At 43.3% G+C, this 24546-nt stretch overlaps 1 protein-coding gene across 1 annotated transcript in view; it reads right to left on the reverse strand.

Moving 5' to 3' along the window:
* The window catches only part of PLPP3 (phospholipid phosphatase 3), a 72827-nt gene that overhangs the window by 30534 nt on the left and 17747 nt on the right, over positions 1 to 24546 (reverse strand). The window contains exon 2 of the mRNA XM_045027540.1: positions 3751 to 3908. Within this exon, the coding sequence (XP_044883475.1) occupies positions 3751 to 3908 (158 nt within the window). The remainder of the gene's footprint in view (positions 1 to 3750; positions 3909 to 24546) is intronic.

Below are 24546 nucleotides of genomic sequence, written 5' to 3' on the forward strand. Positions count from 1 at the left end.
AACCTACATAGAAAACATCCATTTCTTTCAGGGAAACTTTTTTTCTTTTTAATTGACCTGCCATTTCATGTTAGAAACTTGATGGATTAAATAGTCAGTTGATTATGTTTCCAATTTCAGTTCCAACTCATATTTGCCACTGGCTCACTACTGATCAGAAGCAGATTCTGCATGGAGCCAACATGACGGTATGTCAGGCAGTAATGTGAAAATGAGATTTTTTTTTTCATTTTATTTTATGGCTTTTCCATACTTGGGGGTATGGAATTTTACCTGCAGGGTAAAAATTTCTCCTTGTTTATAGATTTTTTTTTCCACTTTCACTTTTGGAATGAGAGACAGAGAATTATTGGGACTGTTTGCCCATGGCTCTATGAATAAACTGGCTGGCAAACAATGCTGCGATCAAGGAAAGCTGAAACCTGGCTTCATTTCAATGCTGCTTGGGGGAGGGGGAAAACTAACAGATAATTATCTTGGAAATGGAAAAAAAAACAAGCCAAAGGATGACTTTGAAAAGAAATCAGCCATCTGTTTGGTAGACACAACACAATGAGTCATATACTACCCTCAACCTATACATACGTGACTCCCATTGACGGGAGAGAGAGTTCCACTGGGGATCACTTCCTAGCTTTGCGCAGACTATCATGTAGCTTTAATCACTGCTGAAAGGCTCAGACAGTAATACTGAAATACATGTGAAATATTTCCCAGAGGGAAAAATTCATAGGATGAAATTCATCCCAGTGCGCAGGTTCAGCACAGGACCCCTCTGCACAGCTTAAGACTTGAGCTGGTACACTATGCAAGCTAAGCTCTCTCCCTATGGCCCTGCAAAGGCTAGTGGGTAAGGCAGTGATTGGGCCAAATCAGAGGGAGGGTTCACAGGATCCACATTCACCTGAAAGGGGCATAAGGAGGCTGTGACTGCTACTGTATCCCACAGGCTTGCATAGCAGCTACTGAGGGCCTGTGCATCAGTTCCTCAAGCTGCTCCCATTGGGAAGTGGATTTCACATAAACTCTCTCCCTGCTAATTCTTCCCCACAGCCCCAACAACCTCCTGTGCCCAACAACCCCCCCCCCCACACACACACCCTGTGCACTTCATCCATGCAATGCCCAACAGCTCTGGCTTTATTCAGGTGAAGTGAATTCTACCCAGAGTGCATGAACCTTCTAATCAAACAGACAGTATCATGATTCTGATTAATTTACAGCTGTAGCTTCTGATGGAGTAAAAGGAAAGGAAAACTCATGTGCACAATCTACTATTTGAACCACCAGCATATGAACGAACAGTATAAAGCTTTGGCGTCCTAAAGATATTGGACATTACAGTGCTTGTAGGACAAAGAATGAAAGCTAGGGGGAAATACGAGCTTAAAGTCATATCTGTCCCTTAATCCAGTGGTTCTCAACCAGGGGTCCGAGGCCTCCTGGGGGGGCAGGCTGCCAAGCAGGGCCGGCATTAGACTTGCTGAGGCCCAGGACAGAAAGCCAAAGCCCAACCGCATGGGGCTGGAGCCCAGGGCCCTGACGCCCGCCACCTGGGGCTGAAGCTAAAGCCTGAGCAATGTACCTATGCGGGAGCCCCTGTGGTGAGGGGGCCCCAGGCAATCGCCCTGCCTGCTACAACGCCTGCCCTGGCTTTTAGATGTAGAAAACCAGTTGTTGTGGCACTGGTGGGCTGTGGAGTTTTTATAGTGTGTGTGTGTGTGAGGGGGGAGAGTGGGGGCTCAGAAAGAAAAAGGTTGAGACTCCCTGCCTTAACCTACCTACTCACAATACAGTTGCTTTAGCAGACAGAACTAAGCAAAGGACTGTTCTGAAAGTGGTTCCTTAAGGAAAAACCTAAATTATGCTCGAAGCGGGATAAAGGGAAACTTCGGTACTTCTCATACAGAAACGCTGGGGGTGAGGGGGAATGGAAATGGTATCTTGATATAAGTGTTTAAACAGAAATTAAGGGCCAGAACCTTGCATGTGAATGAGCTATGCTCGGTGCTAGACCCGGGGGGCCAGGGAGGAAGGTGGGTCAAAACCCCCTTTGAACTCTCCCAGTCGTGGGGAGCTTGGGTTTGGCACCCATCATACGTTAGAGTAGACAGCAGGCTGCTTTAACTTATCCTGGCCACTAACACCTGCCTGGGGCCGTTATGCAGCTGGGGAATGTCAGAGTGCAAATTCTGTCCACGCCCCCCTCCATCAGGATGGGATGAGGTGGAGCAGGTGGTGCTGAGCTGGGTAAGTGTCACCAATGGCTGTCCCCACATCAAAGGAATCCCCAGATATCGTTTCGCACTGCAGGAGTGGAGCCAAGGGACTGGAACAGGGGCAAAGATCTACCACCTCCAAAGGTGTTATTTTGTTTTTAAATAACAAACTGCGCTTCATTTCAGCTTTTCATGATGGCATTACAGCCACCGGTCACATTTTAGTAGAGCACTGTGACTTGAGTGTAATGAGGCTTCCTGTTACATGTTTAGCCCAAAGTGTTTTTAGTAAATAGCTGACAAATGTACTGGTGCAAGGAGCCTCAGCTCCGCTGACTCTTCCAGGGCTGGATTTGGCCCATTTGCTGAAACTTAAAGCAAATATGTTCACGCACAACATAATCCCTCCACACAGCAGTGGGAAATTTGATAGGGGGGAAAAAAATCAAAAGTAATCAGAAAGGCGACACAAGTAAGATCACAGCAGCAGAACTGCGCTTTAATGGATGTCTAGCTTATTATTTATTAAAGCCTAATACTGCCTCCAAAACTTTTCCATGCAGCCGTTGGCTGCAAAGGCACAACCTCTTTTTAAAAACTGCATGAAATGTGGAACATGTAAATACCACAGCAATCACTCAAATGTGGACACAACATGCCAAATCCTTATTGGCACTAAATCCTTTAGCTGGTAAGGAGCATGCTTCCTGAAACGTGAACTCTATCTTATATTGTAAAGTTTGCAAGACTTGTTTACTTGCTTCAGAAGTAATCTTACTCTTCCTGCTGTAAGTTTTCATTTGCATATGACTGCAGATTGTTGTGCGTATTGTGGAAGATGATTAACAGCACTGGAAATTTATGCCTCATATACTCAGTAAAGGCACATCAATAGGATGATGCTTCCCTATGCTGATAATCTGATATGGAAAGGGCTTCTTGCATAGGGACAGTAGGCCAATCTCATCAGTCCCCATCCATTTCCATTTAAAAGTCAACAGAAAAGCTGCCTGGTTTCAATAGGTGTTGGAGCAGACCTTAGGCCTTCTAGTTTCTCTGCTTCAACTGTCTGCATACAGGTCAGTGCTCATTAGTATAATGGTATTTGAAATGGGGAGCTCTTCTGCCACAAATGAAGCAAATCAACCCTCAGCTACCCACCAAATTATTAACGGGTTAATTTCACCAGGGACACCAGACTGTCTTTGGCTGGTAATGAGTTTCAGTCACTAACCTGGACTGATTTTGAACAACTGACCCAGAGGTGAAAGGCTTCATATCCTATTACCAATACCATCTTGTCCTTGTTGCTGTTGAGAAGATTTTTTTTTAACTTGTTCCAGGCACAGTCCTAACTCCCAATCCTTAGAAAATCTGTGCTCAGCAATTAATTTAGAACAGTCTTTTTGTGTTGATTGGCACGCTGTCTGGGAGTGTCAATAGGGCTCTGTTGGCATTACCTGCCTAGGAGATGACACAAACACACAGTCCTGTCAGAGAGGGGCAGAAGAGTGTGACCGATTCTACTTACCGCAAGGATGGCAATGAGAATCCCTGCAGCACACAGCACAGCGTCGTTAATCGTCTCGCCCGTTTTCAAAGGGTACTTGATGCTCTCGTCGTTGCAGTAAAACCCCCTTTGGTACGGCTGGATTGTGCTCGTTTCAATGATCAGAAAGGGCAGACTGGCTGGGGGAGAGAAAAGACAAACAACAGAGAACAACACAAAAGAAAAAAAAATCAGTAACATGGACACATACGAACAAAAAGCAACAAAGAGCCCTCCCCAAGAACTCCACAAAACACAATGCACCACAACTTCGATGATGCTTTTCTTTTTTTCCTAATCCATCTCCAAAGTGCATAGTGTTGGGAACTGTTTTACTGAGTTTCTCCGGGGGGAAAGTACCTATTCTGCTATGGTTATCAGATGTACATGCTGCATGGTCCCAGTTGAAGCCTTGCGCACTGCAAATATTAACTTACAGGAATGAATGCCAACAGCATCACTGCAAGAAGGCATGGAAAATAATATGATACTATTCCCCACAGAGTGCCTGGTGCTGTGACCAGAGCACCAAAATGTCTCTATGACATGATGGAAGCTGAGTTCAGCAGGGCTGTAGGAGGAGTTATTGAATAAACAAACTCAAATTATCAAATATCAGGTCATGCTTTTCCTGCCATATTGACCAGGCCAAGCCCTATCTACACTGGCTTCGATACAGTGTTTAAAAAACAAAACAAGGCTGCATTTCCACGGTTAATATACCTCTGTGTCTTAAAGGGGTTCCAACATAGTTTGCCTGGCCAATGTGGACAAAGGATATAAACATCATTAGCACAATCTTTCTTTGAACACTTTTTGAATGCCAGTCAAACACAGCATGTATCCAACCATCTACAATAGCTGATGAAACCGCATCAGATCCTATTGGCTGCAACCATGAGAAATACCTTTTTAAAACACTGTTTTAAAGACCTTAATTGCACACTGTAGCTGGAACTTCAAACCAGATGTACAATATATGGTCACAGACCAATAGAAACTGGTTCTAATACAAGCTAATAAAACTTAGAATTGTATAATTCAATAATAACAATAATAATGCTATTTCAGAGGAATGTAGCATTGTCTAGAACAGGGATCGGCAATGTTTGGCCCGCGGCCTGCCAGGGTAAGCCCCCTGGTGGGCCGGGTCAGTTTGTTTACTTGCCACGTCTGCAGGTTCAGCCAATCGCAGCTCCCACTGGCCACAGTTCACCGCTCCAGGCCAATGGGGGCTGTGGGAAGCAGCGTGGGCTGAGGGAGCTGCGATCGGCCAAACCTGCGGACATGCCAGGTAAACAAACTGGCTCGGCCCTCCAGGGGGCTTACCCTGGTGGGCTGCATGCCAAACGTTGCCGATCCCTTGTCTAGAAGTTAGAGTAGAGAATTGGGAATCTTTCATAGTTCTGTCGCTGATCCTGGATGAGTATGGGCAGGCCACTTAACACATCTATGTGCCTCGGTTTCACCAAGTGTTTTGCTGTTGACTTCAATAACAGCAGGATCAATACACTTGATCCAAAAGCTCTTTGTAACCCTTTCAAAGTGATTTACAACTACACATATAGGAAAATCTTCTTCCGTCTCTGAAATAATAGCCCCATTGAGGTACAACAAAAAACAATTTAACAATGCAGCAACACTACTTAACAGTTTGGGACATGACGCAAACAGCAACAAAAAACAATGTTTGACTGAAACTACAGGGGATAGCATTTAGGTAAGCAAAATGTAATTATCCAAGTTGGCATTTGGCTAAAACACCAGGACTGCTCACCCTACTGCTGCAAAAAGTGTCATGGAATATTTATTGACCACTAACTGGATTAAATGTCTGAGTTCTTGTTTACACTCCTACAACTTTAAAATTATCAGATTTTTTTCTCTTAAATTAAGAAATGTTGCTTCCTGGTTTTCACTTGATTTGCCTAGAGCAAAGTTTTACTGCTGTCATAAACAGCTACTCTGTAATTAGTGAAGGATTTTGTCCAGAAAGGTAAAATCAAAGGCTCATTTTAAAAATGGTTTCAATTTGTGTGTAAACAAGTTAAGGTGCTTACGTTTTGTAATCTGTTTTGGAGTTCCTTCATTCTGTTTTAACAGATTTTTCTAATCCATAGTTATTACTTTTTGCTGATTGCCTTAAATAAAAGATTCACAATGTGAAATGTATAACTCTGAAAAAGGTCTCTCTCTCTCACACACACACACACACACACAGAGCTGAATTCTGTTCTCAGTTTCTCAAATATAGCCAAGACCACAATTTGGCACAGTGTTCCGGGTTATTGTGTGTGTGATTTTCTATAAGAATATAAGGAGCTGGTAATATTAAACGCACAGAGATCCAGGCTGCCTGCAATGGGCTGTCGGTTTTCCAACACACTAATGAAATCGTGAATAAATGTCTCAGAACTATTCCTCTTGTCAGCTCATCTCAGGCTTTGCAAATAAAATTGGACATCTCATGTGGATCCAGCTCATCTTCATTCCACTCTCTAAGAGTTTTGAAACCTAGCCACTTTGGTTCTGAAAGGTATCTCTTAAGCTGGCAATATGATATTAATAGCCTTCTTTAAAGATCCAGAGTAGCCTGATGAAAAATCGCACCAGAAAAGCTAACTCTGTTGCAGCATAACAGTTGAACTTGGGGAGTAGACATACCACAGTTACATGGCTTATTGTTATTTCTCCAGTTCCTCTTTTTAATAGCATTCACATGACAAGTCTGTAAAACATATGTTCCCACAGACAATGAAACACATCTGAAAGAAAGAATGAAAGAAAGAAAGAACAATAGTGTTCCTGTGTACTATATGAACCCAGAAATAATAAAGATTTGTTTTCCCTTCATTCATTGAACAGCATGAGGTTGTAGTATTTCTGTGTGTTCAATCATATGTTTGATTGCCACAGCTATAATAAGAGCATAAGTGGCATACATTGTGTATATTTTCCTAAAATGCACATAGATATAGTTTAGAAAAATCCAATGGTTTTGTTTTCTCTCCTATAAACTTGTGGTTTAGTGGGATATTGCCAATAGAGTCTTGACATTTTTCCAGCAAAACAGTAACCTCAGATTCCCTTCATTTCTTTTTCCTTTTTTTCTTTTTTACAGGAGAAGCATAAACATACCCTCAATAGCTCAACGGATATTGCTTAGAAGACATAATATACTCTAGACTGTGGGCTAGAGGCTGTTCTTTCAAAGGTTATTAGCCAAGTGACAGAAGGCACCACTCTTGTAATAAAGAATGTGCTGCCAGATACCCTGCTAAAGATGGCCCATCTTTGAAAAGATTATCTCTCTGAGCACAGATTGTCTAAGAGTACGTCTACACTACAGGACTATTCCGAATTTGCATAAACCGGTTTTGTAAAACAGATTGTATAAAATCGAGTGCGCGCAGCCACACTAAACACATTAAATCGGTGGTGTGCGTCCACGGTCCGAGGCTAGCATCGACTTCTGGAGCGTTGCACTGTGGGTAGCTATTCCGTAGCTATCCCATAGTTCCCGCAGCCTCCCCCGCCCCTTGCAATTTCCGGGTTGAGATCCCAGTGCCTGATGGGGCAAAAATCATTGTCGCGGGTGGTTCTGGGTAAATGTCGTCAGTCACTCCTTCCGCTGGGAAAGCAACGGCAGACAAGCATTTCGCGCCTTTTTTCCCTGGATTGCCCTGGCAGATACCATAGCATGGCAATCATGGAGCCTGTTTTGCCTTTTGTGACTGTCACCATATGTGTACTAGATGCCGCTGACAGAGGCGATTCAGCAGCACTACACAGCAGCATGCTTTTGCTTTTGCATGACAGCAGAGATGGTTACCAGCCATACTGCACCATCTACCAATCCATAAATTGGTAAAAAGATGATCATGGCTACCAGTCGTTTTGCACCATTTGCTGCTGTCATAAGTGCCCCTGGCTGCTCTTAGCCAGGGGCGCAAAAGCCAAAATTGGGAATGACTCCCTGAGTCAATCCCTCCTTTTTGTTATCTAAAAATAGAATCAGTCCTGCCTAGAATATGGGCAAGTGTACTAGAGAACCACTGTATCAGAGAGCACAGCTGCTCTGTGTCAGATCCTGCAGAAATTATGAGCTGTATGCTATTCACAGGAGATGCTCCTGCAACAACCCCACCTGTTGATTCCGTTCTTCCCCCAGCCTTCCTGGGCTACCGTAGCATTGTCCCCCCACTTGTGTGATGAAGTAATAAAGAATGCAGGAATAAGACACACTGACTTGTTAGTGAGAATTGAGTGGAAGGCAGCCTCCAGCTGCTATGATAGTCCAGACAGGACAGTAAGGAGTGTGGAGGAGAGGAGCCCAGCATCCCTCTGCTAGTCCAGGGGCAATTGAATCTTTTTTTTACACATGAAGGGTGGGGACTGACGGAGCTCAGCCCCCTGTTGCTATGATGACGATGGTTATCAGCCATACTGTACCATCTACCAGGAAAAATTAGGGCCAGGCGCCCTTGATCGACCTGACGGATGCTAGTCAGCATGGTTACCAGCCCTTTTGCACTGCCCCATGTGCCAATAGGCTGATGATGAGGACGGGTACCAGTCGTTTTGCACCATCAGCCACCCATAGCGGGGGGAGGGGGGGGGGAGCAAGGATGTTGGTGTTCAGTGCTGCAGCATCGCGTCTATCTGCAGCATTCAGTAAAGATAGGGTGACATGTAAAAGAGTCAAGAGAGGATTGTTTTCCCTTTCACTTCTGGGGGTGGGTGGGGGGGTGCGTAAATTGCCGAGCTATGCCCTGACCCACCGCGGACACTGTGTTTGACCCTAGAAGCATTTGGAACTCAGCCAAGAATGCAAATGCTTTTCAGAGAGACTGCAGGAACTGTGGGATAGCTTGAGTCCTCCAGTCCATGAGTGTCCATTTGATTCCTTGGCTTTCCATTATGCTTGTCACGCAGCAGTGCGCTGAGTCCCTGCTATGGCGTCTGTCTGGAGATTTTTAAAAAATGTTTTTTAATTCGTCTTCTGTAATGGAGCGCTGATAGAACAGATTTGCTTGCCCTTACAGCGATCACGTCCGCATGGTCCATGCGGGAGCTCTTTCTTTCTTTTGATTTTTAACTGCATCGCCACACGTGCTGATCGGAGCTCCACGCTGGACAAACAGGAAATATTCAAAAGTTCGCGGGGCTTTTCCTGTCTACCTGGCCACTGCATCCGAGTTCAGATTGCTGTCCAGAGCGGTCAGTGGTGCACTGTGGGATACCGCCCGGAGGCCAATACCGTCGATCTGCGGCCACACTAACCCTAATCCGATATGGTAATACCGATATTAGCGCTACTCCTCTCGTTAGGGAGGAGTACAGAAACCGGTTTAAAGAGCCCTTTATACCGATATAAAGGGCCTCTTAGTGTGGACGGGTGTGGCGTTAAATCGGTTTAATGCTCCTAAAACCGGTTTAAACGCGTAGTGTAGACCAGGCCTAAGTGACTGTCACCACTCACATTTTCAGGCACTTCACATGCTTTCTGGCAATGGTTAGCACTGAGACTGCAACATAGGGAAGCCTGTACTAGTACCAGAAGCTATTTGGAGAATGGATTTTACTGAAGATGCTATGGATGAAAAAGAACACAGTAAAGGAACAAAAGGAAAGGTCCCTTGAGGGTTCCTTGCAGAGATGTTCCTGATTCTGCTTTCATTTACACTGGAATATTCACCAGAGAGTTAAAGACTTCCAGATTAGAGAGGTTGCACTTGTCTATCAGAAAGAGAAGGCGAGTGTCATGGAGGGTGAAACAATGGAGTTAAATCAATCAAGTTATAGCAAGAGAGCAAAGTTTGGCCCCATGATTTTTCCTGTACTAGTGCCATAAGGAAAATAAAAAGTCCAATTTTCCACTGTGGCATCTTAATAAGACATCCACATTTTTCATTTTGGATGCTCATATTGACACTTTCCCATAAACGTACACACTGTGTCCTTATGAACTGATTTGTGTATCCAAATTCAAGATCTGGACAACATTTTAAGGCACCCACCATTTAAAAGCTACCATCCTCCATGATCCCTTAATATCACTAGAAGACAATGGCAGAAGCCCTCAGAGTGTTTAGAAAGTAATGACAGTCAAAGAGGCAGCCCTTAGAAAGCAGGGGAGAGGTGGTAAGTCCATACCAAGGCGATTGGTTGATCCATGTAGTAGGCAATAGATTGTACTAATGGAATGATCACTCCATCCTAAAATGATCTCTGGTAGCTATTTATCCTGGTGCTTCTGTTCATGGCTCATGTTCCTCTATGCCAGCAATCCCCAAAGTGTGGGGCGCCCCCTCCCACCACAGAAGGGCATGGAGGAACAAACGGGGGGGGGTATAGCGTGGGCAGGGCAGGGCCATGCCAGCCCCCACAGTGGCTGGGAGGGAGTGCCATCCAGCCCCTCCCCACTCCACTCCCGCTCCCAGCCACATAACCGACTCCCCGGCCCTGCACCTGGCACTGTCCCCAGCTCTGGCGTGGCTCAGCTCAGCTCCCGGCCTCGCACCAGCCCCAGCCTCTCATGCTGGCCACATCTTTGTTCCCGGGCCAGGGCCGAGGCTGGGGGCAAAGCCAGGAGCGGAGCTGCACCTGGACACCGGCCCAGGTGCCAGCCCCAACTGCAGCCCAGCTCCCGCCCCCACCTCTAGCCTCGGCCCCTGGCTGCAGCACCGCTCCCAGCCCCCGACACCCTCCCCAGCTGCAGCCCCAGCATCGGCCCCCTTGCCCCTGGCCGATGGGAGGGGGGAAGATGGGGTAAAGGGGGGTGAGACCTATGCTTTCAGTTCCATGGGAAAGGTTGGCATGAATAAACCTGTCCTCTAATACCGCTGCAGCGCAAAGGGATCACATCCTCTTTAGTACTGACAGTTCCCTTCTGGACACCTAGATAATGGCAGGCAGACTTTACTGTAATGCTTCAAGAAAGTACCATTTCACTACTATCCAAGGGTTAAGTCAATCTGACTTATGTCGCTCAAGGGTATGAAAAAGCCTCTCCCCAACCCCAAAGTGATGCAAGTTTCGCACAGTCCACACCGGCACTACATCTGCAGGAGAGGCTCTCCCACCGACATGGCTCACGCTTCTCACCAAGATGCAGTAATTATACCGACAGGAGAGCAGCCTCCCATCGGCACAGCGCATCTTCACTGGACGCGCTACAGCGACACTGTGCAGATGTAGCACTGTAGTGTAGCCTGGCCCTGAGGCATTCACACACAGATTTATCCTCACCAGATCCCTGTGAAGTAGGGAAGTGCTATTGTCCCCATTTTACCTATAGGGAAACTGAGGCATAGAGCAATTAAGGGATTTGCCCAAGGTCACACAGAGCGTTTTGGCAGAGCTGGGAAATGAATCCAGTTTTTTTGGATTCCTAGTCCAGTCTCTTAACTGCAGGACCATCTTTCTAGCCTGTGGTCATATAAAGAGTTTTGGGTGTAATAACAAAACAATGAAATTCAACCACACACCCTGAACTAGATATGCTCTGCTCCCCAACAGGGCTCTGCTCCAACCCATGAACATAATAGAAATCTCTTGAGGCCTGATCCCGGACCATTAAAACCAATGGGAGTTTAGCCGTTGACTTCATTTGAAGCTGGATCGAGCCTCTGCTAAATGCAGCATGAAGCAGGTGTGGATATTAATGAATTCAGTTAGGCACTGCAGGACTCCGTGGTGCTGTGCAGTGAAAAATTATGTTGCTTTTGTTGGGAGGAAGTCAAAGCGACTTTCTAACCCCTCACTGCTGGTGTCCTACACTAAGATATTTCAGTAAAGGGTTTAAATGTATTTGCCTTTATATTTAATAAAGCACATTATCCTGGAGGCTAATCAGGTTTTGAAATCTAGCATCGAGGAGAGACATCTCTTCCCCTCTTTATTAATGCCTTTTCCCAACAATCAATTCATTTTCAATACCTCCTGGGAATGCTAACAACCTATAGGAAAAAAAAACAAAAAACCGTGCACTCACTGACCAGCTTCCAACATGCATAAAATCAAAGGCTGAAGAAAGGATTCTGTGTTGGGTTCAATGCTTTGAAACTTGGAGTCTTTGAAAAGCTAGCACTTGTGCAGATTTAAAAAAAAACAAAAAAACAGGATAAGCTTTCATTGGCCACCCATTGATAAAGTCATGTGGGAGGTGTTACTGGGGTGACCCAGCCATGAAGCTCTGATCTTCCCAGCCAAAGCTTCACCTGTGCACTAAATTAAACAGTCTTTTTTTTTTTTTGAAGGTTTTTTTTTTTTAAATCCTTGGAAGAATCTTTACTCTTTGCTCTCCCTAGACATCACAAGTCATCAAGAATTATATTTCCCATCATAGGCATCTCAGCTAAATGTCAGGAATTGCTACTTGAGCCGTTGCTACAAGTATTCTGCCCTGTATTTGCTTTAGAGTCTACGATGCTCAGACCCCATGGAGGTTTTTAAAGTTTCACCGCATTCGGGTGCTAGCCTAATAGTTGAAAAAGATCTTTGAATAATACGGTGGGGCGGCGTGGTGTATCTGATTCCTCAGTCAGGACACAGAGTATAAATATTTGGGTTACATGTAAGTGACAGGGGTTCCTTTTAGAGTAATTAATGGCCGGGCTTGGGAATGTATAAAACTTATTTGGTTTACAATATTTCTTCAGATTTTGAAGGTTGGATAAAATCCAGATTAGACTAAGGTGGGCCCCTATTGAGACTTTCCCCAGCTCTTAAAGAAGAATTGCCATTTCAGACAAGGAAAGCACTAGCCCTGGCTGCTGCTGCTAATGTGAAATAGTCTGAGTATGGCTCATTTAGAAAATAAATATTTATAAGAAGACTTGAGCATTAAGGTGCCTCCCCCATGTCAAACACAGGGAATCCTACCATACCAGCCTTATCAAGGAGCTTAAACTGCAATGAAACCAGCGGGATTTTTATCAACTGTAAAAAAAAATTGAGGGGCCTGAGCCAATGCCTACTGAAGTCAATAGAAAGGATCCTGTTGACTTCAGTGGGTGTTGGATTGGGCCCTAAGGCTGCGATTTCGAAAGCAGTCTGCCCAACTCCCAATGAATCTGGATGCCTAACTCCTTTAGACTCCTATGGAAATCTCAGCCTAAATTACTAGTATTTGTGTCTTATTGAAAGTAAATGAAATCGCTTTAGCTCCGTATTTTAATGTCTGCTTCTTTTAATTGTTATTCCTTTGGTTTCCAGCAGTCCAGTAGACCTCTCTTTGCCCTTGTCTACATGGAAATTGATCTGACTTCATTAACAAGTGGCCAAATTTTACCATCCACATTTTAAATAGAACTCCCCATTCAAATCAATTAGCAGTTCCACTTCTCTTATGGAAAAGACCTACAGAAATGAATAGGGATAAAAATGACTCTAAAAACCCACTCAATTTAATATGGGTCATAAGCCTGCTTTAGAATCCTACAAATCCTATAGAAAGTCATCACTCGCTATTCAGTTTGATTGTTTATGGAAAACGTCATATGATACCATATGTTGATTTTAATGAAAATATACAGGCTTTAGTTTATTTTCTACTCACAACAGATTTTGCTACACAACTCACTAAGCTTTGTTTCTGTTTGTGTTAGTCTGGTCTCGTGTCCCTCCTGCTTACAAAAGGGGTGGCATTTCATTTCACCTTTTTTCACTACTATTATTAATTGCATTTAAGCCAATAGGTAGAGACATAATTTAACTTAAGCACGGACAGACTGCCAAGTCCATCATCTGCTACAGAGCCTAGAGGTGTGCTAATGGGAAAGCAGTGCACGCTGTGATCAAGACATGAATCTTGCTGTGTCATTATTTGCAATCAGCTCGTTATTCACGTTTTCTGAGCAACATTAATCTCTCTCTGTTTTCCCACATGATACTTGCAGTCTGCTTCACATAACCTGGAAGGAAAGAATATTTAATTCCTGCATGTACATCCCTGTAATGTTTATGGCCCCAATGAGATGTGCTACTAATGACCCTTATGCACATGTGTATTCCTTCTGAAGTGAATGAGACTGTGATTTGGTGTAGAGCAGTGATTTTCAACCTATGAACTGCGGGCCCCTGGGGGTCCACAGACTATGTCTAAGATTTCCAAAGGGGTCTGGCACCTCCATTTGAAATATTTTAGGGGCCCACACATGAAAACAGGTTGAGAACCACTAGTGTAGAGAATCCCACTGGAGTGCTGAGGCCTAAGGCAGGAATTTACTAGTGGTACTTGAGCTTGACGTTCCATCCATTCACTTCACAACCATTTTTTGTGATACATGAACCATAATTTGGGAACTGCCGGCCCAAGGTAAACTATGTCTCCACCTACTGGTCAAATGCATTTATCAGGAAAGCAGCAATGAACAATTTCAAGATTTTGAGGTACATCTGTAAGTATAACACTGTTAAAAGGTCAGATCCTGACAGTGATTACCTGTGTGGGCTTTCCGGGCTGGTTATATAGAAAAGATCTTGGTAGCAAACACATTTAAAACAAATAGCAAATCATCCTCACACACTGGCGGGTTTGACAGATCATCATCAAACTCTTTCTGATTCAAAGTCTAAGCAGAAAAGGCTTCACTCTACTATTGGAATCTTAACGTGCCAGGTCTTGTTCTAAATTATATGAATGGGAGTTTTCCCCTTGATTTTAGTGGGAGCAAGACTGGGCCTCTAAAAGTGACTGTTATCTATTTACTGAGGTAAACAACACATACAAAGAAAGAGAGAAAATTATGCAAGAAGAAAATATCAAGCAGTAAAGTCAGCTGTTCCTCCTGGGAGTTCTACCTGCAGTTCTATATTTAAAAAAGGCTTATATATTAAAGTACACATTTATTTTTGTAATGGATAAAAATGCACTAATAAGAATTAAAAGTCCTTATCCAAGACACACTACCCAGGTGTATATAAAATTCATGTGCTGAAACACAGGGCCAGATGGGCAGGACAGCCAGTGTTGGACAGGGTAAATACAAAAGTTATTATAAATGCTAAACCGGAGCCAACTGCAGCCCAACAAGAATGGGAACAAAGACATCATTTTAGATGGTCTACAGCAAGAAATAAAATATGATATGCAGTAAAAACCCAAAGTGTCAAGATCTTACAAGACACCTCTATAACTCTGAAAGTTTGGAAGAAATAGGCAGATATGACATGGCTGACCTTGGATGTCCCAGCTAGAAGGGGAAATGGTTTTAGAATGGGTTTGCAATGTCTCCAATACTCATGGAAAATACACCGTGTGAAAAATATACTGAGGAGATTATTATGTTTTCAGTTATAAATGCAGTGAATGTAGCTTACTATATTGGTCAATGGAATTTTGGACTGAGTTTTGCTTCATCATGACTTGTTCATGTTTGTGTATAAATTGCTCGACTATGACTTGTCATTCCAATGGAAGGGCCTGAGACCACATAAGGCCTCTGGATTCGAATCCCATGATTAAGTTCATAATTTGGGGGGCAGAGGTGGTGGGGGTGGGAAAGAAGGAATTCCACAAAGCCCAAATTATATTCTTTCAAGGAAACCTGGGAGCTCTTCTTTAAACTGGTTTAAGAGTAAATGGAATCTATTCTCTCCTTGAGAAACAGTACTCCCATTGACACAAATAGGAACCATGAACAAACCCAAGTACTCAGAGACTTTTTATTGTAATTATGGACCAGATCCTGCTATTGAGGTCAATGTGAGTTGGGTGCAAGGAGAGGTGGCAGAATTAGGTCTATTCCATCAATTGTTACATATGCTGAAATTTAATGGGATTATTCCCATTATTCCCACAGTGGCCTCAATATCTCAGTACACGGCCCTAAAACAGCGTAAGCTATAACCCCTGGCTACTTGTCATACAACATTCATTATAACATCCCTGCAATTCCATGAGTCCACATTTTGACATTCACAAAACTTCATATACATTGGGGGGAAAAAAAAAGAAAAGGTGAATGCAGAAGCTTTTGGAAATGAAATTGAAACCAGTTCACCTTTTCCATGTGTGGCCTTTTTTTAAATTAAATTTTCAGTTTCATCTGTTTTACTCCCAAGCTTTGTTTGCTCTCCCCCCTGAGATTCCTGCCCAAGCATTTCAGCTGTAATTACGCATGTTTTTGGAGCAACTTTCCCTTTCCAGCCTGCTCAGGATACGACAAGCCCCGGGCTGGTAGCACTGAAGACTGCAGTGAGGAGCTTTCTGACGCAGCTCTGTTAATGTACCTATTGTAAAGGCAGAAACCTTCTTCAGATTTGAAGCAGCAGCCACCTGCACAAATAATCGCGGGATATAACTCTGTAACTGAATACAAGCACTGAAAGCTTAAAAAGTCTGTAGTCCAAAAAAAACCCTTTCGACCTTCTACTTAAAAGTTCACTAATCACTTTTTATTTATAATTTATTTCCTCTTGCTATATTTGCCTTAGATAATACACTTTTTTTGGAAGTTCCCCAGGAATAAATGGTATTACATAACTCCCATGATTAAGTGGAAATGAAACTTCCGCCTCCCCCCCCGCCAGATAATCAAGGGTTGGTACATTTTCCACAGACCTGTCCATGAAGCAATATGCAGCAACACAACAAAGAGAAAAGGGCAGGTGTTTAAGGGACCAGTCAAAAGCCCATTGACATCAACAGGAGTTTGGCCTTAATGAACTTTTGATCAGACCCTAACAAGCTTTGTCTACACACTGAAGATGTACCAGTTTAACTTTGCTGTTGTAGTTAAAGCAGTACACATACACACACAGCGTGGATGCAGTTACATTAGCATAAAGGTGATTATATCAGTATAGCTTATTACCATTGAGGAAGGGGAATAAGATACATTGTCATAAGACACCTTTATACCACAGTAACAGTGTCCACACTAGAGGTCACATTGATCTAAAGATATCAGTTAAAAAAAAAAACACCCATAACTGAAATAGTTATTGTGTGTGTAGACCAGGCCTCAATAAACACTTTCTTATCAAAAGGCCAGCACTGAGGTCGTTACTCGGTCCTTTTTGAGGTCCATGGGAGCTTTTCTGAGAAAGGACTGATGAACCAAGTTGCCCACAGAGATTATGGGCCCTGTTCTGAATGCCCTGCCCCTATGCTTTGCCCATTCTCTCCTCATACCAACCCATGTTCTCTTTCAGGCAAGGAGCTTGCAAACCAGATCCCCATAGCAACCATAGTGCCTTGAGGATATGGACCACTGTGAAATGGATAACAGGGAGAGCAGAACTAAATCAGATGTCCCCTTAGAGCCATTTTAACTAGGAATGAAATTTAAACCTTTGAAAATCCTGTTTCAGTCTCCTCAATCTCCTGGTTTCACTGGGAATACAGAAGTGCTAAGTCTCCTGGATTTGTTATGTGGGCACACAGGTTCATACACAACCACATCACAGTGAACTGATAGACCTTTCATGGTTTCAATTACTCCAGTGTGAAGTAGCTGGAAAACCTACAGTGAAAGGGAAAGCCACTGTCTACAGGACTGAAAAATCCCTCACAAGCCATTACCAGAGGAGGGAGGATGAATTCCCCACCCTGACGTTCCTGCCACTCTGCGGAAAGGTTCATAGGCAACTAATTTGCCTGCATATTATTTATATTCCCAACATTCTTTGGGTTGAGATTTTCAAAAGCGACTAGGGATTTTGAGCACTTCCATTTTTGGGTGCCCAAATTGCAGGTACCTTAAATGGGTTTGTTTTTTTAGAAATTGCTGAGCAACTACTTTCTGAAAACCAGGCCCCTTGTAGGCGTTTCAAGTTGGGCACTTAAAAATATACTACCCGCTTTCAAAAATACAGGCCCTGGCTTCCATGTAAGCAAGGGGCAGCATTAGACCTTTACTATGTCATCTTAGCTTACACTTTGGCACAATTTCCCACCCTTATCAAACTAGCTCCTACCATAATGCAGCTGAAGTCGACACTGTAACGGCAATAGCAATGCATTCGAAGGGCTGATGCTTTGTTTGCCCAGTTGCGTTTTGCAAGCAGGCAGGTAATGTGCTGGTTTATGCACACGTTTTCATCGATTACAGTTTAAATCAGGCCCAAGTTTGTTCCTAACTCTAATGGTGCAGGCAGCAGCTAGCCTGCTATTCACTGTACTCCCAGGACACAATGTGTGTAGTGTTCTTTTAAACACAAAAATGGATAACTCTCAACTTCCCTTTTCAGACCTCTTGTAACAATGCAGTGCCCTGCTGTCAAGCAATGTGTGAATAAATTGGGGAAAAAAGGTTAAAGAAGCCCAAGGGAATGGCAGTCCCTTTTTCTTTATTGCGGTAAATTTCGACAAAGCCTTCACTGTTCTCTCCATTTTTTCTGAAGGGCTTAGTGCCAAGTAACATTATTCCTCTTCACCATGGTACTGCCATGAAATCAGCCTGGTATGTTTGCCTGAAAATCGTAGGTTTTCATGGAAATTGTTTTTCCTCCACAACAACTCCCTTTGTAAAATTAGACATGAAAAGAGGAGGAGAAGCGCTCAGGCTGAAATCTAATCACAGGAACAAAGCACTGAGCAAATGCCACAGCAACTACGAGAAAAGCACAAATAACATCTGAATTCAGCATTGCACAATACGGCTCCCGGAGTTCATTAAAATGTATACTCCCTTCCCAGAGAGTAACGTTCTCAAACTCCTTTACCACCTACCTTATAACACTGAGCCTAGTATAGATATGGAGAATGCATTTTAAATATCTTTTCACAGCCAAGTATTTTAAGCATTCTAATTACATGAAAGCATTTTTTCCACACCATTAAAACTATTTCATGATTTCTAATAAAATAGTTTATTTTCTTAAAAAGGAATATTCCTGGCTCCTGTTAAGAGACAGGATCTCTGAGAATTCTTAGGAATGCCTTCTATTTCCAATCACTGCCTCATTTAAAAATAAGCAAATAGATGCTTTAGTCCTCAGACTGGGCCTTGGAGGGTCTTAGTTATTCAACAAACTAACCTTTATTAAATCCTGTCAAAAGGAAAGATTTGATGCTTTTCAATATGCTTACTATATAAACTGTTGAAAGGCCAGCAAACTTCAAAAGCTTCACAAACTGAGCTCGGGTTTGGCAAGAGTTCATTAGCTGCCTTGGTCTTTTCTGTGTGTGGCTTGTAATTACATGCAGACTTGATGCCAGATCTTAATCTATTAAGGGGTACCAATTAACATGCTGCTGGATGATTCACAGGTAGTTAATGTCAAGACGTATGCACCCCACACAGCAAACTTCATATGCTGATTTCAGTTGATTTTTTTTAAAGTACTGAACTTTTGTGGTGCTCGGGAAAGGAGATATTACCATGACAGGTGGTAGGAGAGTACCGAACAAGCTTCCTCATGCTTTCTGCTAATAGGAGACAAATCAATGAGCCTGATCTCGCAATTTTTTCCCAGGCAAAACCTCCCATGGAATTCATGTTTTGCCCAGTCAGTGGATGTTTTGCCTGAATGAGAACTGAAGGATAGGGCCCTAAATCTGATACAAGCCCAGTCATTTCACTGTTGCTCTCTTTCATGAGCACAGTTGTGCCATACTTTGAAGGGGTTTTTATTTCTGTAGGCAAACGTTCCCTTGGGAACTAGGTTGTGACAATGCAGCTCATTTTCTTTATGACTTGATTAGAATTTCAATGTAGATCTTCAGAGGCAAAAAGGCTCCTGTATATATCAAACCCACTATTATTTCCCCTGTCAACACCTTTCTAAAAGCAACCTAAAATCCCAGCAAAGGATCAACCAGTTGCCCTCAACACTATGGGAAATGGTGTCATTTTTCACTCACTATCACACTAGTTGGAAAAATCTCTCCCTCCCTCCTCCCGCAATCATATGCACCAAATTGCTTTCTTCCTGCACTTCTCAATGTTAAAGTGCCACCTCCCCTACCAAGAATGCACGTTACTCCTATTACTAACAAAGAAGCATTCTCCACCTAACATTCAGTGAAGCACGATGCATGGAGGCAGTTATTTCGCAACTATGTAGGAATTAATTAATGATTAAGAAATAATTATGAGTTTCCATCACTGGAAGGCATCATGCTACAATCCAATTTAACTGAGCAAAATTTATATTAATCTTTAACCTTGATGGTTGGAATTAAACTGCTCATTACCCACCCACTAGGCTACGTCTCTTTGCTTCCCCATGGCACTGGACAGGCATACAAACTGAGTAATGCCTGGGAGTTTTCAGGAGTGAATCTATTTTATAAACACTACAATCTTTAACCAAAGGATCCTACTTTTTCCTGAGCATTAACATCCTTCAAAGCTGGAGATATTTAAGAGTAGGTTAGATAAATGTCTATCAGGGATGGTCTAGACAGTATTTGGTCCTGCCATGCGGGCAGGGGACTGGACTCGATGACCTCTCGAGGTCCCTTCCAGTCCTAGAGTCTATGAATCTATGAATCTATGGTTGGTTAGTGTCACTGCTGTTCCCTTTGCGGGGAGGAGCGGGTGGTGGGCCCCAGGCCTTTGCGGCCCTAGGCATCTGTGGGGGGGGGGGGATGAGGAGCAGGCCCCAGGCCTCCGTGGGGGGGGGAAGCAGGCCCCAGGCCTCCGTGCGGGGGGGCAGGGCTGGCTTGGGGGGCAGGGGGAAACTACCCCCAGCACTCACCAGTGGTACGGCTGAGGCCTGGTCGCTGCACTCTCGCCACCGGTGAGTGCAGCCCCAGCCCTGCTGCAGAGCTCAGGGGAGTGGGGGTGGGGCTGGGTAGGGGTGGGAAGAGGGGGGACAGAGGAGGGGGCCATGGGGAAGAGGCGGGGCAGGGGCCACGGGGAAGAGGCGAGACAGGGGCTGGAGCAGCACGCAGCTACGTAGGGCACCAGGTGCCCTACGCAGTTGGGTACTTTGCGTATGGGTAAGGATGGCCCTGAACCCAGGACCTCCAGAACTAAAGCATGAGCTTCTGTAGCCAGAGAGAAAAGACTAATTCTTCTAGCTGGCAGCTATAACACGTTCATGTTCTCTGTGGGTCAAGCCTAAAGGGCCACGTGCACAACAATGGGCTGCACTGACATCTTTGACTTTCATGGGATTGTACGGCTGTACATATGATGTGAGTATATGCAGAATTTGAACCTTTCGATCATAAACCAGAAAAAAATAATGAGCAAAAGTGCAACTATTCAAGAGATCTTATTAAAAGGGTATTCTTCACTCATAGGCTAAGTGGCAATTTTTTTGACATTTTTTTTTGCTGTGCATTGTTATAAAAAATCCTCTAAATGATACATTTTTTAGGAAACGTAGAACTGCAATTCTGTGCAAAAACCCTATGATTTAAGGATTGTTCGCTCTCTTGACCCACAGTCATCTGAACGGGCTAAACATAATAACAGATTTCCAAATACCCCAATTTATCACAATGATTGGTTTGCCAGGTCTCTTCTTTCTTATCCTACTTGACACTCTCTAATGATTTGTATAGCGCTTCTACAGTCCCTGGATCGAATGCATTGTTTTGACAGCCAATCTTCATCTGCATCCTGCATTAGCCAACAACTTGCAGAGGCACCGTAAAACCAATGACTCATCTTGTTCTCAAGCTCTTAGTCCTGAGAACAATGTGCTGATAGATTGTGCCATCATTGTCCCTCCAGGCTGTTCCACTTGCCATAACCCATGAAAAAGCATAGGGACTTTCACGCCTATCTTGGATTTGGTTCCAATCTCATAGCTAAGAGGCAGCCTCTTCTGGAAGCCTATAGTGGGAATCCATTGGAAGATAGGAAACAAAAGAATGGAAAAATGATAACACATATCTAACAACTGATTAGTGTTGCTATGGACATGCCCTCAGGCACCCAGTGAGTATAGTATTTTGGATGCCATTCAGAAGATCTATCAGAGCTCTGCAGAGGTACATTTGTTATTACATTAAGCCTAATATTAAACATACACGTTAAATAGTCTGTCAACCGTTCCATAATAATACACTCCGGCAGGAAGGTAATACAATGGCAGGTGTACTGCTCCAATTAATTTGCTTTTGAAGGAATAGGGGAAGCTTTAATCTAGTTGATTTAAAAAACAATACAGGGAAATGATTTAAAAGTAATTTCAGGCTTCCCACTGAGACCCCCTGCTAATTTTTATGGTTTTACCATCACATTTTGTTCTATGTTAATAAAAATATTTTCCTTCCCTGTTGTAGTGTGAAAGTGTCTCATAAACAAGAGGAGAAATTGACTAATGCCCCCAATCCAGTAATGCATTGCAAGACTGGCGCACAGGGGTCTACTCACATGAAGCAAGATTGCAGGACTGCACAGGGGAAATAGTGAAACTGACTATATGCAGAAATCCTGGATCCATTGAAGTCAGTGACAAGACTCCCTGTGCAGTTAGATGCACAGTGTAAACAAACGGGGGGGAAGAAAAGAAAAATATTTTTCTACTCTAATCTTTTTCAGTTGCACTCATTTTAGGCATTATTTGTAACACCTAAATAGTAAGAAAGAAAAAAAAACGTGACATAAATGTGATAGTTGACACTGTCCATTGTAATCCTTTTGTTCCAGATAGCTATTATTAGGAGATGTAGGTTTGTATCTGTTGTGGTTTTTGTACCATGCATGTTCATACTGCGAACCAAATGGTGTTATCACTTTACAACCCAGATTTTGGTCTACTAAAGTTTTGATACTGCAGACACCTATGCACGTGCTTAACTTTAAGCAAACGAGGCGTTCCTCTGATTTCAATGCATAGGTGTTTGCAGATAAGACTGCTGCTGTGCTGAGACCAATGCCTATCATGCTGACTAATAAATATTGCCTCATTGTAACCCCGGTCTCTCTGTATCCATCTCTTGTATCTTGTCTTATACTCTATTGTAAACTCCTTGAGTCAGGGACTATCTTCATTTATTTTTGTTGTGTGTTTGTACAGCCCCTAGCACAGTGGGGTCCTGGTCCATGACTAGGGCTCCTAGGCACTATGGTAATACAAAATAATAAATAATAATTAAGCTGATATTTAGCCTGTATGAGCATCAGTGTATCTAAGCACTGCCTCTTTAAGGCATCTCAAGTCAGTCACCCAAAATCACTAGTCACCATTGATAATCTTGGTCTAAATCAGGGATCGGCAACCTTTGGCACGCAGCCCATCAGGGAAATCCGCTGGTGGGGCGACACAGTTTGTTTACCTGCAGCGTCCCTCGGCCTGCGCCGCTTCCCGCAGCCCCCCTTGGCCTGGAACGGCGAACCATGGCCAGTGGGAGCTGCAATCGGCCAAACCTGTGGATGCTGCAGGTAAACAAACTGTCTCAGCCCGTCAGCAGATTTCCCTGATGGGCCGCATGCCAAAGTCATCTGCCTATGGAGTCAGTAGTCAATCAGCACACCTCCATTATATTAAAAGGTGTATTAGCTGACTTGTAAACATTGGATCTAGGTTGAAACAATTTAAAGAAAAAAAAGGATTTTCAAAAGCATATAGAGATCTTTGCTTACAGGAATCACACGGCGACAGTGCCATATTATTATTTTGATATTTACTTCTCAGAGGCTAACCAAGAAGTGGGGTCTTTAAATCAAATTTCAAAAAAGTGAGTTTTTGAAAAATATGAAATGAAAAATAGCCAATGGGGAAAGGTTTTAGAATTTTTCTGTAGAACTAACTTTCATAGAATTTACCTTTTTAATAGACATTCTCCCCTCATTTGCAGCTGGATAGCCCATTGACCACAATTGGGTTGCACAAGTATAATGAGAGCAGAAACTGAAGTATACTTCTAAATATGTATACAGAATACATTGTAATAGTTCCCAAAGAGTCATTTTGGCCTCTGCTATTAGGTCTTAAAAATCACTGAAAAGCCAATCTGCTTTGGGGGGCTTTATTCTAAGCCCAGCAAAGACCATTCGAGATTTTCCATTGACTTCACTGAGCGCTGGGCTGGATCCGTAACATATGTGGAATAATGAAACTTGTGACCTTTAATGTGGAATACATGTATCCTGACCTTTGGCCCCCAAATAGCCCACGTCTGTGGACGTTCAGGACAGGCTGTAAGCCACATCTTTTCTGGAGAGGTGATAAAGAAGCAAATCCTTTGGTGATAAAATTTAAGGGAAGTGGGGAATATGGTTAATTTTTGTGCTGCCTCATTATCTGACATTATTGTCTGCTATGGAACTGCTGCTGCTTTTTGGATTTATTGAGTTTTTAAGTATTTGCCAGAAATGCCTAGAGTGTTCAGACAGAAATCATAGTAAATATACATGAGGGGTGAGATTCTTCCAAAGTGCTCAGCATTGGCTTAACTTTGCTCCCAGTTAAGTCAAAAGGAGAAGCAGCAGCATTTGAGTGTATTATGCCTGTCAGGTATATTTTAAAATACCAAGGGTCCTTCATTAGCATTAACTAGGAAAGATTTCAGTCTTCATTCTTCAGCTTTTACCTACATCTCTCTCCAGGAGCAACTGCTTCACTATATTTATTTTTTTGAGGGCTTTTAAAAATCCACATTTTCTCCCGTTTCCAAATCGTTGTGTTCTTTGCTATCCATAGAGGAAATGGTCTTCCATGAGTCCTTTCTGAACTTACCTCTCCACTTCTCACATGTCATTGCAATATTACTTTCGCCATGTTTGAACAGCCTACACTCCAAGGCTTGCTGATGTCAGCAGGCCTGCAGCTTAGCCCAACCCTTGCATTCTGTTTTCTAATAAACCTTTCAATGTGTTTGACAGGATACATGTCTTGTCCAGCCATGAAAGCTTTTTTGTTTAT

Source organism: Mauremys mutica, chromosome 8 (genome assembly GCF_020497125.1).
Source record: "Mauremys mutica isolate MM-2020 ecotype Southern chromosome 8, ASM2049712v1, whole genome shotgun sequence".
In the NCBI taxonomy this organism is placed as follows: Eukaryota; Metazoa; Chordata; order Testudines; family Geoemydidae; genus Mauremys; species Mauremys mutica.